Genomic DNA, 16,359 nt, shown 5'->3' with positions numbered 1-16,359 from the left:
GTTTTCTATTACCCCCCCGGATCAATTCACAAGGCATGTGGAACTACATTCATTTACAGAATATACCGTTTGCGGTGCCGCTGCTTGAGTTGCAAATGATTCTAATTTTCACCCTCACCCAAGTCTCCCATTACGTTCTTAAGCGTTATGGAGTTCCCAAGTTCACCACACAACTTCTTGTAAGTGCTCTCTTCCACTTCCTCTCCCTCTCTGTTTTCCTTATTTGCACATGAATTTTACAGTATCTGATAAGATTGTTGAGTTGTAACTAAGCAATTGTACGTATGATTTTATGTGAACCAGGTTGGCATAATCCTTGGTCCGTCTTTTCTAGGACGCTTCAGAATAGTCAGCAATGTTCTGTTCTCGATAGACGGTCAAGAAACAATAGGTCTACTGTCTGTCTTCAGCTATGTGCTCTTTTCTTATGTGAGTGCGGTGAAAATGGATTTAGGAATGATAAAAAGAACCGGAAAAAACGCCTTATTTGTCGGTGTTGTATGCACATTGTCGCCTTTGCTAATTGGCCTGTCAATCCAAGCGGTACTTGGAAGATTGTGGTCGCTAAGTAAAGAAGAAGCAGAGTCACTTCCATCTATGACAACAATACATTCTGCAAGTCCATTTCCGGTCCTTGTTTGCCTTCTTGAGGACCTCAACATCCTAAATTCCCAACTGGGTCGATTAGCCCTATCTGCAGCAATGGTAAGCGACGCGTTAAACCTGTTTTCAATCCTCGTTGCCATCAATACTAGAACTAAGCTGGAGCAAGGTAGTATTACTGCCGCCATAGATGTAGGAGCAATCATCGCCTATCTTATTGTCCTTGTATATGTAATTCGACCAGCAATGTTTTGGGTAATCAGGCAGACACCAAAAGGCAGGCCTGTCAAAGACATATACATTCATGCCATCATGCTAATGGTGCTTGGCTCCGGGTTGCTTTCTCATTTTTTTGGTCAGACTTTCTTCTTTGGACCTTTCTTATTCGGTTTGGCAGTACCAGATGGACCGCCTTTAGGATCTGCCATTGTCAACAAGTTCAACTGCATCATTTCGGACGTGTTTCTGCCACTCTTCGTGGCTATTTGTGGGATGAAGACAAATCTGAGTTTAATCAAATTCGATAACAGTTTCATGAAAATCAACGGAATCCTCATTGCTTCGACTTTTGTTGCCAAAATGGTGGCCTGTTTGGTTCCTCCCTTGTACTCCAAAATGCCCTTAAATGATGCTCTCGCACTTTCTCTATTATTGTCTTGCAAAGGTGTATTCCAACTTTTTGCCTACACGTACCTCATAGATAACAAGGTGACCATCTCTTCTCTCCTATTTTTTTTTTTAGGAATATTAGAGTTCCTTCTACTTTTAGTGTTCTTCTGCTGTCTATCTAAAATGACATAAATATAATAAAAAAAATTACATCTATGTCATTCTAGACATTCTAGATGACATAGATGCAATTTTTTAATTTTTTTTATTACATTTATTTATGTTTCTTTCTTTTCTCATTCCTTAATTTCCTGCATACAATACTTGCCCTAAAGAAAACTCAACATGTAGATGTAAAGAAAATGAACAAAGCATTATAGTAAATTATCTTTTTTTTTTTTTTTTTTGCCAATTTGATGAGTTGATATTTCATGATTAGAGGAGAATTTTAAGCATAAGTCCTAGAATTAAGAACGAAAGAAAATATTGATCTTCTGGACACATCATATTATATTGCAAAATATATTTTCTAACATATAATCTTTAGTAGTGAAAAACCTTGTTTTCTTGAACAAGGTCACCTGATGGTTTTCTCCATTCATATATTTATTTATGTGCAGATTATAACAGATCAGGCGTTCGCTTTGTTATGTGTTTTCATTCTATTTACTGCAATTTTCATGCCACTCCTAGTGAAGTTCCTGTACCATCCTTCAAGGCAATACGCCGGTTACCAAAAAAAGGATATTATGCATTGCGCAAGCAATGCAGAGCTTCGAATCCTAACATGCATTTACAGGCAAGATAACGTTGTTGCTATAACCAAACTACTTGAAATCTCGTGCCCATCTAGAGAAAGGCCTCTTGCTATTTATGTGCTTCACCTTATCGAATTAATTGGTCGGGCCTCTCCTATTTTTATTTCCCACCAAATGCAGATAAAGACTATGTCCAATAGTTCCTATTCAGAGAACATTATTCACTCCTTCGATCACTTTGAACAAGACAATGAGGGTGCTGTATCAGTAGACTTCTTCACAGCAATCTCTCCATTGAAGTCCATGCACGACGACATATGCATCCTTGGATTGGACAAACTCACATCCCTCATAGTACTACCGTTCCACCGAAAATGGTCCATTGACGGTTCCGTTGAATTAGAGGACAATACCATGAGGACCTTAAATTGTAGTGTGCTTGAACTAGCCCCCTGCTCCGTTGGCATCTTGATTGACCGTGGTCATTTAGGCAGCTCAATGGTTTCATCAGAGTCATCCTATTCTGTTGCCATGATCTTCTTTGGAGGTGATGACGATCGAGAGGCACTAAGTTTTGCCAAACGCATGGCCAATCACTCGAAAATTGCCCTGACTGTGATCCACTTTGTTGCCACTTACAATGAAGGTAATACCTATTGGGACGAAATGCTTGACTCTGAGGTACTGAAGGATGCTAAACTTAACAATATTGGTGATGAATATGTGATATACCTTGAGGTGACGGTGAAAGATGGGCCTCAGACGGCATTGATGGTTCGGTGTATGGTGAATGAATACGACCTTATTATCGTTGGTAGACGATATAACGTAGAGTCTCTGCAGACATCAGGGCTTGCAGAATGGAGTGAATTTCAAGAGTTGGGAGTTATCGGAGACTTGCTCGCCTCGTCAGATCTTAACAGCAGAACTTCTGTTTTTGTGGTGCAACAACAACAAAATAGATGACCCGGCCCTTGACTGGGGAGGTTAATTGGTAGAGCTCTTATCCTTAATGCGAAACTAAATCCACTCATCTTCTCATGGTGTAAGAATAAAATTTCAGGCGGATGAAATAGATTGTTTGTTGTTAGGTCTTTTAGCTTGTCATATGAGAGGGTTGAGATCAATAATGGGCTTGGGCGAAATTTGGACTTTATTTAGATTGTGTAGCTTCTATATATATTATTATCAACTTCTAAATAAGAAAATATGGATCATAGTGTTTTGTGAATTATACCAAGTTTTTTTTTTTTGCACAATGACTAAGCCATGAATTCATTATTGGGGTTGAACTAAAATAATATAGTAACATTATAATTCATTATTGGGGTTGAACTAAAATATAATAACATTATATATATAAATGACTTTGACAACGCCTAGAGGGGGGATTGAATAGATGTTTACAAAATAATGCAGAGTTTAAAAATTTAAGCACCACACAAACAATCACAAAAAATTAATAAAGCTGTAAATCAATCAACGTAAATATTTGGTGATGAAGTAGAGACCTTTTGAAAAACTGTTCAAAGGTAAAACCACTCCGGGGTACCCAAATCTAGGAAATCAATCTACTATAGAAAAATGAGAAATTACAAGATGTTTATACTTACAAAACCTTTGCGATTTACACACCCTTGTACTAGACAAGTGTGGCGCCCCAAATTTTAAACCCTCAGAATTGGACGTCTTAAATTAGAATTTAAATGACTCCGATATTTATGAAAATAAATATACATTGATAAAAAGGGCTATTATTAGACTCTAATAATATCACTGAATAATTAAATAGATAGACTCAAATATTCAATAGTTAAATTAGAATAATATTGTTAGTATAATAATATTACTAGTTCGATTGCTGTTATTATAATATTAATATGATAATATTAATTGATGTGTATAAATATTATTTGGCATAATATTATTGGGTATAATAATATTAGCAGTGTAATAATATTATTAAGAAATTAACATTAATTATGCAACGAACTAGACTCAAAACGGGTTTAAAATTATACCTTGGTGAGATATTAAATGAGAAAGACTTGATTTGAGAATACCTATGAATAATAATATCCCGTTTTGAAATTATACCCTAGTGAGATATTAAATGAGAAAGACCTGATTTGAGAATACCTATGAATAATAATATCTAGATATTTATTAAAGATTAACTCAGGATAATCTAACTAAGATAAAACTTAACCGTGGGTTAATTGTATATTTTACTTTAACTCAAATTTAATTTTAACTAAACTGATTAATAATAAAGCTGGTATGCAACAGGAGGAGAGAAGGCTACCAGTGGAACCTTTGGCTTCTGTGACACTAAATAAATAAAATGGCTGAGACCTTTGGTTCTCAGTCAGTTGGGACCTTTGGCTTCCGGCCAGCAACAAACAAGTAAATTATTAAGTGAGAAAATTGGTACACAGCAGGGGGAGAGATGGCTGCTAGCAACACATTAATCCGGACCGTTGGTTCCTTCATGAGTGGAGAGTAAACAACATTAAATTAAAACATTGCATATAAAACTATCATATTACTGTTTTATTGATTATATCTATATTCAATCTATGACTATGATTAGCTTGGGCTATAATTGCATATATATGTGATTATAAAGTCATATACATTGTGTTGCATTTCATAAATAAATCAGCATTCATTATATTATTGAAAACAACGAACTCACTTAGGTATTTTTGTATTATTTATTAATACAAGTATAAGATAGAGGAGTATCAAGATTACCCAGACTCTTAGGTGGATCCTGTTAGTTGTGTGTGAGACTAGCTTGCCTTTGTTTTTGTAGACTACTATATTTTAGTCCATTATGATAATAGTCGGAGAATAACTTTTATATTTTTGTTGGTATTCTAGTCAGTTTGGTTTGTAATTATATGTGCTACAATTACTATCTTTAAGTGTAATTATTTAGTTACACTTTATATATCAAATTTGAGGCATTACAGTTAGAATCTTTGTTGTGTTATTTAATTCCAAGTCTGTTGGTTAAATATACTTGCCTACTATCGTAGTAGTTCTTCTAGAACCTTAGGACAATTCTTCTACTTGATCTCATTTATTGGAACTTTGATAGGCTGAAGGCTTTTTGTAAAGATAAATGGTTTTTGTGATTAATAAAAGGGTTAAATACACCTTTGGTTCCTGAATTTTGACCAGTTTATTTTTTTGTCCCTGAGTTTCAATTCCCATCACAGATAGTACCTCAATTTTGGGAAAAAGACCAAATTGGTACCTCAGTTAAGTTTTCGGTTCAAAAACTAATAATCCGTCACGCGTCAACATTTGCGAATTGAAACTCTGGGACAAAAAAAATAAAGTTGTCAAAATTCAGGGAAAAAATGTGTTTAGCCCTTTATAAAACTAACTCTAAGAAGGAGAAGCATGAATGCTCTAGGATCAATGAAACCTCTCTTAGCACAAAGCTCTATGGCTTATAGACTTGAGAAATTTGGTCTCCAATCGAAATTTTAGTTTTCTACAGTTTTTTAAGACGTCATTAGAACTGATCAATAAGCATTTTGAATTGCAGTAGGGTTATTGACTAAAAATAAGGATTTCTCTAACGACATGTTCAAACTAACTTGGGGTGTGTTTGAGATTGTGATTTGGTAGACAAAAAGTGCGATTTTAAACCAAATCACAAAAAACTGCGTTTTCAAATGGACTTAGAACAAGCACCGGGTAAACTTCAGTATCCCTTAAGCATTGTCAGTTCGAATTGACTTAGCACAAAGCTTGGAACAACAAGCATTGTGTGATTTGCAATGTATTATGTTTGAACATCACTTGGAACGGTACATGGAATGCCCGATTTTGTCTAACTTGAAACTACCTCTTTCGAACTGGCAAATTCCTAATTCGAACTAAGTACAACATTTTGAACTCTAATTTTTATCCAAATTATACCAAAGTGTTTTGTCTAACCTTTAGAGTGACGTCTCACGTAGCCGGGGAATAGATATACGCTTATATGCATAAATGCACCATTCTTAAAACAACGCGTTTTAAAGCTATGATGACCATAAGTATATGAGAACTTCGCAGTTAAGCGTGCTTTTGCTAGAGTAGTATCAGGATGGGTGACCTTCTGAGAAGTCTGGTTTGGGAGAGTAAAAAATGAACAATATTGTGTTATTGGGGTGGGTCGTTACATTTAGTTTGGGGGCACATTTGAAATTGAATTTTAGTTTGAGAGGGGTATGTGTAACGTTTTCTAGGTTATATTAAGGAGAAAATATATTTTCTTCCCTCAAATTGACACCTCTTTTGTAAAGATACTACCGAACTATCATTTGTGACTTGACCTCCATAGACTATAATTTTGTCGTAAAGGAGCCTATTTGTTAGCTATTGACGTTAAAATGGATAAAAAAAAAAATAGAGCACAAGACCTGTGCATATTTTGTACTTGAAATGCCCAAATTTCTCTTAACTACCAATTTAGAGAAACTTAATCAACCATTACATTGCAATTTGGCTCCTCCATTTGATGTTGGCATTAAAATAGACGAAAAGTGCCTTTCGTGACTGACCTTTTTTTTTTTTTTTTTTTCCTAAATGCCTTTCGTGATTTACATGTGCAAATATTAGACTTGAAATGTCCAAATTACCTCGATTTTGGAGGAAAACTGTGAGTAATGCTGCATTGACCTTGGGAAATTCCTTTATTTGTCTTTCTTCTTCCTCACAAAATACTCTTTTGCTGTGCATTTGCTTGGATTATTTGATTCTGCATGCCTTTGGTCCAGAGATTAAAAACAAGGACTCAAACATGGTGACAGTGAAGGCTTTCACCTCTCTCAAGATGCTAAACAAGGTTATAGTCTAACCGTTTGTGTTGGAGGGACAGAAGGTGCATGCATTTATTATTTGTACCCTTTCATATTTCCCAAGGCCTTGCCCTCTGCCTTCTTCGATCACCAACTTCCTAGAGGTCAAGTATTTTCTAATCGAATTTGGCCTAGTTGCTAAGGGTTTACATTTAATTGTACTTTTTATTTCCTTCTCATGAAAAAATTGAAATTAAATTTAGACTCTAGAAAAAACTAAAGCATAGGGCTATAATTTTTTTTAAACGCCTAGCAAGCTCACCTCCTCGTCTTCCTCGAATAATCGATTGAAGTTCTAGTGTGCATTCCTTTGTTTGCAACAAGGCATCTGTTGAGACAGTTTCCGGTAGGTGACGTGTCGGTCAGACGTTGGACTAAGTTGCTCCCGGTTGTATCTGGTTCACCTGAAAAATAAAGCTGCGTCAGGGGGTTATGACAACCCCGCTCCGATGCCTAAGTAAGTGTATGGTTCTGAGAATAAATGCGCAGAATAATGCCAAAGAGATCGATTAGCATGTACCTTAGCATCTGAAGCAGTTCTCATATTTATAGAGGTTACAGAGCAGTTCCATTAGCTTCACAATTCGTGCACAAGGCGGTTGGAGGAGACGTGGCTCCCTGTAAACAACTTTTCCAGATTCCGTAGATCTCGGTGGTATTGTGGGGTCCCACGACATGCATCGTGTCCCTTAGGTTCCGGGTACTGCCGAGACGCATGACTTCCATGACGTGCGTCGTGTCCCTTAAATTCCGGGTACTGCCGAGACGCCTGCAGATGCGGATACCAACCAGCATTTGGATCGCCAACTCAGGCCTGTTGCAACAGACTTGGGCCCAAGAAGCCTCAATAGGCTTGGGTAGGTTATGCTTTTTCCAATATTTGGGCCCGGTCGGGTAGATCAGTGTTGGGCCTACATCCCGGATTGGGCCCAACAGCCGAGAAGATCCATATTTGTCCCAACAGTTACCCCCCAATTCTCTTAGGTAAATTTTATACTTGAGAGAATTTAGGAATAATTGATTGACCTTTACTGTGATGTATCTTGAGTTTTGAATCGGGTGTATAATACCGAGAGCGATCAATGACCCTTCTCCGTATCCGTCTCGGAAGTATTGTTTTGCCGGTTGCTTTGACTTGTTCATACCTTATCCGCCCGAGACCCTTCGCACGCTATTTTCTTTTTACGGAATTCCCGCTTTTTCCTTTCACCTCGTAAATCCAAATTTTCAAACTTTTGAAAATTTCCTTGAAATCCGTGAGCCGCGTGTCAAATATGACTGGACGCCGGTTTACTTTTCGAGGCGCGTCTTGTCTCATTTAACACAGACCACCGGGGCTTTTGGGCTTCCGGTTTTTAAAAGAAGAAACTTGGACGAGACCGTTCATCTTCCGGTGGACTGCAACCGGTCAAGCTGTACTCCTGTCGACGTGTGTCAGCGGCACATAAATTTGATTTGACGTCGGTTCGCCTTTCAAGGAGCACTGTGGTTGTCAGATGCGTGACCGGCGACGGTTCGACTGCCGGTTTGGAGGGATGAGATTCAGTGGTGTCTTTCTGTCTCCCGGTTGTTTGCGACCGGCTAATCCCGGTTGCATTGGAGTATAAATAACCTTCCCCCCTTGTATCTCTCATTCTTGTTTTGAACTTTTCTTCAGCTTTTCCCTTTGAATTCGCGTCTCTCTCTTGGAAGTTCATCCTAATCTTGTCTTTTCTGCACCATGTCCGACGCAAGGGAACCCCCAGCAGTGGCCGTCTCGGAGTCTGAGGAAGAGGAATTATTATCCGAGGACGAGGTGATACCCCAGCAAGGGGAACGTCAGATGCCCCTCGTGCCTCTCGACCTCCGAGGAGTCTCAAAGGTTGGTACCGGTGATGAATTTCGCCTCCGGAATAATTACGATATTCCTCCCTTGGTTCTATTACATTTCCAGAATCCTGTTACCCGGGAGATTCGTGGGGGCGATCTCGTTATTTACGAGAAAATGCTTTTAGCTGGCCTGCGATTTCCTTTACCGGACATTGCCCGGGAGTTGGTTCTATTTCTTGGGGTATCCCCAAGCCAGCTTACACCGAACGCATGGAGATACCTCTTCGCCTCTTTCATTCTGTGGCAAACGGTGTTGGGGGCTCGAATGACAATTCCGGAGTTCTTCAACATCTACCGGGCGTCATATAAAAGGGAAGGGGTTGTTGAGTTCACTGTTAGAAACAACCCTATCTTCATATACCTTTCTCAAAGTTATTCTAACAACCGGGGTTGGAGGTCAGATTTTTTTCGTGTCTCAGGAGATTGGGAGTCGGTAGCGCCCCTACCGGCCGACCAAAGAGTATCAAGAGTCTGGAATCCTATCCAGGTTGACCTGCGGGAAGCTCCGGTCTTGAATGCGACCGGAAAGAGAAGGGTAGCCGCAATGCTGTTGTTTTCTCAGACTCCGGGGAACGATAGGAAGATAGACTATGACAACATAGTCACCGACGAAAATATGCGGAAAGTTCTTGGGTATCAGATTCCTACCGAGAAGGTTTGGTATGATCGGAAAGGGAAACAAAAGCTGAAGAAATTTGAGGGTGGAGCGGCCGGCACTCCACAACCGAAGGCGTTGAAGGTAGCTCCCGGGACTAAGAGGGTCGTCAAACCAAAGAAGACTGGCAAGGCGACCCTCCCTCCGAGGACGATAAGTAAGGCAACCCAAGCTCCGAGGACGGCGATTGTACCTCGGGATAGCCTTACCTCAAACTTTTCTGCCCCTGCGACCGATCTCGTGAGTGACTTGATTAGAGCTCCTGAGACTATAATCCCGGCTACCTCTTCATCGGCCGTTATTAATACTGTTGAAGTCGGAAATCCAGAGGAAGAGTCTGGTAGGGAAACGGTGGTTGTCGATGCGCCCGAGGTAGTAGAAATCGGGGACGATCCTGAGGAGTTAGAGCAAGAGGCTTCTGAGGTTCGGAGTGCATCCAAACGCAAAGGGAAAGAAGTGGCTCCCGAGTCTCCGAAGAGGACCCGATTTGCTTCGGATCCTTTAGAATACGCTCTTACGCGGTCCACTGAAGCCGAGCTTCTTTTTGGTCGGCCGCGTTTTGTATTGCCCACTTTGCCAACTACCCGGGAAGAACCGATTGAAAGATCCGAGACTTCGGGTCGGTCTCCGACTGAGAGGATAGAAGCTCGTTTGGAATCTGATGTTGGTCTAGCCTCCGAGGATCGCTTACCGGTGGAGCATGAAACATTCTTCCAACCCCAGAATGGGCCGGAATCTGGAGATCATGTGGTGGTGGCATCGGAGGGTCATCTTGAGACCGGGGAGATAGACTCTTCCGTGCCGGCTAGAGAGTGTTTGGACCGGGTTGAAGTGGCGGAGTCCTCTGGACCCGAGACTTGTGAGGACCAACCGGAGACTCAAAATCCTTCTCCGGGAGTTATGGAAGCCGAGACTTCCCGACAGGGAGCATTAATCGGTTCTCTGAGGGAAGGCCTACTAGCTTGCCCCTTGGAGACATTAATGGGCTTAATCCTAGAGGGGTCTTCCTCAATGTCCGGGACCTTGTCCCCCGGAGGACTTATGGAGGCGATGCTTCATACCCAGTTGCAGGCAAGCCTTGTGATTTTCATAATACCCCCTTTTTTTTTTTCTTTTTTTTTTCTTTTTTTTTTTTTTTTTTTTTTTTTTTAACTATCCTTGGCGTTTTTTCAGTGCGTTATGAGGTCGGTCGCCTTGTGGCGTGACCACCGGGGTGTTATAGGAAGTCAAGCTGCTCTGGAGGCTAAGGTAGCCGAGCTTCGGTCCCGGGTTCAAGAGCTGGAATTCGAGGTGACACGCATCTCGGACTTGGAGTCCGAGATAGAGACCTTGAAACAAGATATTCAGACCAAAGATCAGATAATCAAGGCTCGGGACCTGGATTTGGCTCAAGCCCGGAAGCTGGCGGATACATCTCATGCTCAATCACTTGAAAGTGAAAAAACCCTCGACAGAGTACTGAGCAATCTGACCGAGGCTAACGAAGCCAAGACTGCGCTGTCTTCCCGGGTGACAGACTTGGAGCGAGAGAAGGACTCGCTGGTGGCCGATAAGCACTCCATGTCCGAGAGGCAGAAAGAAATTCGAGCTCGGTGTAAGAGACTTCGGAAGAAGGCCCATCATTATAAGGCCAAGTCCCGGCGTTTCAAGAAACAACTCGCCCTTGTTCCTTGGCTTCGAGGTCTTAGCTGGGGCCGAGGATCCAACTGGGGTTTTGAGAGATTGAGGACCATGCTTCTTCACCCGGAAGTATTCACGGTTGACCCCGAGACTGTGACTCCTGGGCTCCTTGAATTACCCGAGACAGCAACCAAGGAGCTACAAACTCTGGGAGTGGAATTTTTCCCGGATGTGGAGGACTGGACTGATGATGCTCCCAATCCTTATCGAGATGACTTAACCTCGGGACCCTCTGTCTCAGAATGTACTCCCGGTAGGGAAGAAACCGAGGAACCCGGGGCTGGCGATGCTGGGGACTCGGCAGGGAGCCCACTTATGTAATATATTTGTTCTTCTTTTGGGCCGGTTGTATTTTGCAATGAAAACTAATGTAACCCGGTTGGCTTATGATATAGAATTAATTTTTATACTTTGATATTTTGATTTGTTCATATAAACTTTTGTTTTGCTTACACTACCGAGTTGTATTTGATCTGGTCTGGTTTGATTCGAACCGAGACATTCCTTAATGACTTCGGACAAACTTGATGATTTGTCCGAGTCAATATTGAGAAATGTCCGGGGCGTGCTCTGGGTCGGTTGTATTTTCAAACCGAGAGAGCAACGCTTTGATTTGATCTGGTCTGGTTTGATTCGAACCGAGACATTCCTTAATGACTTCGGACAAACTTGATGATTTGTCCGAGTCAATATTGAGAAATGTCCGGGGCGTGCTCTGGGTCGGTTGTATTTTCAAACCGAGAGAGCAACGCTTTGATTTGATCTGGTCTGGTTTGATTTGAACTGAGATTCCACGCTTCGAATTGAATTGAGAATAAATATACATTGTCGGTGCCAACTTGATAAGAATAGTAAGCATAAGATAAGCAATTCACATAAAATACTTCTTTAAATGCTCGGCGTTCCAGGCTCTCGGTAACTCTTTGCCGGTTGCATCCATCAAATGATATGCCCCTTTGTCATGGCATCGTATGACTCTGTACGGACCTTCCCATTTTGCTCCGAGCTTTCCTTCGGTTGGATCTTTGGTGATCGGGCTCATTTTTCTCAAAACCCAATCTCCGAGTTGGAACTTTCGGGGGCTTACTTTTTTGTTGAAGTAACGGGCGGCTCGGTCTTGGTACGCAGCCCATGTTACCTGCGCTTCGTCTCTTCTTTCCTGTAGCAAATCCAGATTCAGCTTGATTCCTTCGTCATTGAGTCCCGGATTGTAATGTGATACCCGGAAGCTGGGTGATCCGATTTCAGCAGGAATAATTGCCTCGGAACCGTAAGTTAAGGAGAAAGGAGTAGCCCCGGTGGGAGTGCGTGTCGTGGTGCGGTAGGCCCAAAGCACCTCGGGTACGTATTCCGCCCAAGCTCCTTTCTTTTTGCCGAGCTTCTTCTTTAGTGTTCCGAGAAGAGTCTTGTTCGTAGCTTCTACTTGTCCGTTCGCCGGTGGATATATCGGGGTTGAGTAATAATTTCTGATACAGAGTTCGGCGCACCATTTTCGAAACGGTCCACAGTCAAACTGTTTTCCATTGTCGGTGACAAAAGCGTGTGGGATGCCGAATCGACATATGATTGAATTCCAGAGAAATTTTACTGCGTTGGCGGTAGTGATGGTGGCGAGTGCCTCGGCTTCAGCCCACTTAGTGAAATAATCTACCGCGACAAGGAGGAATTTCCGGCCACCTTTTCCCGGAGGCATAGGCCCGACTATGTCGACCCCCCATTTTGCGAATGGCCATGGCGACGTGATTGGGCTTAGTTTTTCAGGGGGTTGCTTCATCACCCGGGCGAACCTCTGACATTTGTCGCACTTTCGAACGATTTCGACTGAATCCTTGCTCATTGTTGGCCAGTAGTATCCGGCTCTCATTGCTTTGTGAGCCAACATCCGAGAGCCAGAGTGGTTCCCGCAGACTCCTTCGTGTATCTCCTTTAATATGTATTCCGCCTCGGAACTTTTAAGACACTTCAAGAGTGGCTCAGTATATCCTCTTCGATAGAGCACACCTCCGATAAGCACGTACCGGGCTGAATGTATTTTTACCTTCCGAGCTCGCAGCTTTTCCTCGGGTAGGGAACCGTTGCGGAGGTACTGAATGACGTCAGTAGCCCATTCTGGTTCGTCTGATCCTTCTTCAATTTCCATCATGTCGAGTTGTGGAAGGATTGAAGGCTTGGTCTGTGTCACCACCCCCCGTGTGGATGTTCTGACGACAGGCCCGGTACCGGAACCCATTTTGGAAAGAGCATCGGCTCGGGCATTCTCTTCCCGAGGAACTTTGGTTACGGCGGTTCTGTGGAAGTTAGATTGGCATTTGCGTACCTTTTCGAGGTATTGGATCATCTTTTCACCTTGTGCCTCGGCCGTTCCCTGCACCTGGCTGACTACCACCTGAGAGTCGCTTCTGATCTCCACATTCTTTGCTCCCATTTCCCGAGCTATTGAGAGCCCGGACAAAAGTGCTTCATACTCGGCTTCATTATTGGTGGTCACAAAATCCAGTTTGATTGCATATTGAAAAGTTTCTCCATCCGGGCTTGCTAAAGTGACACCGACTCCGCTCTTCTGGTTGGCCGAAGAACCATCTACATATGCTACCCATGTTTCCTTCTCGGGCAGCTCTTCGCTTTCGGGCGTATTGCTAAATTCTAGTACGAAATCGGCTAGCGCCTGACCCTTGACAGAAGTACGAGGATGGAACTCTATGTCAAACTGCCCCAGTTCTATCGACCAATTTACCAGCCTCCCGGATAGATCCGGTTTTTGTAATATCTTCTTCAGCGGATGCTCGGTTAACACTCGTATAGCATGCGCTTGGAAATATGGCCTTAATCTCCGGGCCGAGATTATTAAGGCGAAGGCCAATTTTTCAATCCGAGGGTACCTCTCCTCGGCTCCATGGAGTGCTTTACTAGTGAAATAAACCGGTTTTTGAATGCCTGAGTCTTCTCGGACCAAAGCTGAACTGACTGCCGAGGGTGATACTGTGAGATAAAGACACAGGATTTCTCCTTCCTCGGGGCTGCTCAACAGCGGCGGGTTGGTTAGATATTCTTTTAACTTCTTGAAGGCTTCCTCGCACTCACTGCTCCATACAAAGGCTTTTCTCAAAATCTTGAAGAATGGGAGACATTTGTCGGTGGATCGGGAGATGAACCGGTTAAGGGCTGCTATTCTCCCGGTCAGCTGTTGTAATTGCTTGGTGGTCCGGGGAGGTTGCATGCTGAGGACAGCACTCACCTTCTCGGGATTCGCCTCGATTCCTCTTTGTGAAACCATGAATCCCAAGAATTTTCCTGAGGAAACGCCGAAAGCACATTTGGCCGGGTTGAGCTTCATCTTATGACTCCTTAGTGTTTCGAAAGTTTCCCCCAGGTCGGCTATATGGCCGGCGGCTCGTATGCTCTTGACAAGCATGTCGTCAACATAGACTTCCACGTTTCGTCCGATTTGATTTTGGAACATTTTATTGACGAGCCTCTGGTATGTAGCCCCGGCGTTCTTTAGACCGAACGACATCATTTTGTAACAGTAGAGACCTCTATCGGTAATGAACGACGTTTTTTCTTGGTCGGCTTCATCCATGTGAATTTGGTTGTACCCTGAGAAGGCGTCCATGAATGTTAAAAGTTCATGACCGGATGTAGAGTCTACCAGCAGATCGATCCGAGGTAACGGGAAACTATCCTTGGGACACGCTTTGTTGAGATCGGTGAAGTCAACACACATTCTCCACTTCCCGGTGGCTTTTTTGACTAACACCACGTTGGCCAACCACTCTGGGTAGTCTACTTCTCGGATAAACCCAGCCCGCAGCAGTTTGTGTACTTCTTCGGCAATGGCTTGGTTCCGTTCCGGTGCAAAAGTCCTTCTTCGTTGTTTAACCGGTCGATAACTTGGATCCATCATTAGCTTGTGGGTTATTACAGATGTGGGTATTCCCGGCATGTCCTCGTGGCTCCATGCGAATACATCGTTGTTTTTTCTAAGGAATGCAACCAGAGCTTCCTTCATTTCAGGGGGAAGCTGCGCGCCGATACGGACCTTCTTCTTCGAGTCACCGAGCTCGAATTCTTCCAGCTCCTCGACCGGCTCCCCCAACGGTGATTGCTATTTTTCTTTATCTTTTTCCTTCTCTCCGAGTCTCGAGGCTTCCGGGAGCTTCTTCAAACTTGTATTGTAACATTCTCGGGCCATCCTCTGGTCTCCTTTTTCGACACCGACGCCTTCTTCGGTGGGGAACTTCATGCTCAGGTGAGGAGTTGAGGTCACAGCCCTAAACTCGTTGAGAGCTGTTCTCCCGAGGATAATGTTGTAGGCCGACGGTCGGTCGATTATTAAGAACCGAACCATCACCGTCCTCTGCCTCGGGTACATTCCTGCTGTGACCGGAAGCTCAATGGACCCGAGCGGGAGTACTTGCTCTCCTGTAAATCCCACAAGCGAATATCTCGCCGGGATCACCTTACTTCTATCGATCTTCATCCGCTCGAAGGCTGACCTGTAAAGGATGTCAGCCGAGCTTCCTGTGTCAATCAAGACGCGGTGTATTTTGTGGTTGGCTATGGCCAGACTCAGCACCAGAGCGTCGGTATGCGGGAGTGATACCCCTGCGTAATCATCGTCCGAGAACCCTATCACTTGTGCGTCTCGTTTTTGGGACTTTGGAGGCTTCTGCACCGAGTATACCTCGAAATCCCGTAACTGTCTTGCATATGCCTTCCGGGCCGAGCTAGATTCTCCACCTCCTCCGAAACCCCCCGAAATCGTCTGTATTTCCAGGAGGTTTTCCTGCCGTTCTGGTCTGGCTCGGCTCCTACTTCTTTCTCGTGTAGCCCGAGGATCAGGCCTGCGTTCTGGTTCCCTTCCTCTTTCTTGATTTCTTTCCCGATCATCCCGGGGATTGTTTTGATCCGGATGGTGCCGATTCTGATGGTGGCGGTTGCCGTGCTCCGGATTCTGCTGAATTCTCTGATCTGCGAGGAAACGGACAAGTTTTCCGTTTTCTATGAAACGTTCAATCAGAAGTCTCAAGGATATGCAGGCTTCTGTCCGATGCCCGGTGGTGTCATGAAACGCACAGTACTGGTCAGCGTATCGTGAATGCGGATTTGCGAGCATCGGTCTGGGCTTCCGGTACGTCGGGTCTCGCTTTATTTCCAGGAGAACATCCATAATGGGTGCATTGAGGGGTGTCCAGTTGTTACCCCTTAGGGACTCCTGATCCCGCTTCGGTCTGGCCTCTTCTTCTGGAACCCGCTTCCGTTCTTCCTTCCGAGGATTCTTCTTTTTTGGGTTCCCGGAAGTGGATGGGCGAGTAGCCTCGGG

The 16,359-nt window shown here is 43.4% G+C and overlaps 1 protein-coding gene across 1 annotated transcript; it reads left to right on the top strand.

Annotated features, from left to right (window-relative positions):
• The first annotated feature begins 35 nt into the window (after positions 1-35).
• On the top strand, positions 36-2,936 carry LOC133881034 (cation/H(+) antiporter 4-like). Its single transcript, XM_062319999.1, has 3 exons — positions 36-179; positions 304-1,311; positions 1,833-2,936. The coding sequence occupies exons 1-3, from the start codon at positions 36-38 to the stop codon at positions 2,934-2,936; spliced, it is 2,256 nt and encodes a 751-aa protein (XP_062175983.1).
• The last annotated feature ends 13,423 nt before the right edge of the window (positions 2,937-16,359 follow it).

Source organism: Alnus glutinosa, chromosome 11 (genome assembly GCF_958979055.1).
Source record: "Alnus glutinosa chromosome 11, dhAlnGlut1.1, whole genome shotgun sequence".
NCBI lineage: Eukaryota > Viridiplantae > Streptophyta > Magnoliopsida > Fagales > Betulaceae > Alnus > Alnus glutinosa.
This window is presented reverse-complemented; position numbering and strand designations above follow the sequence as displayed.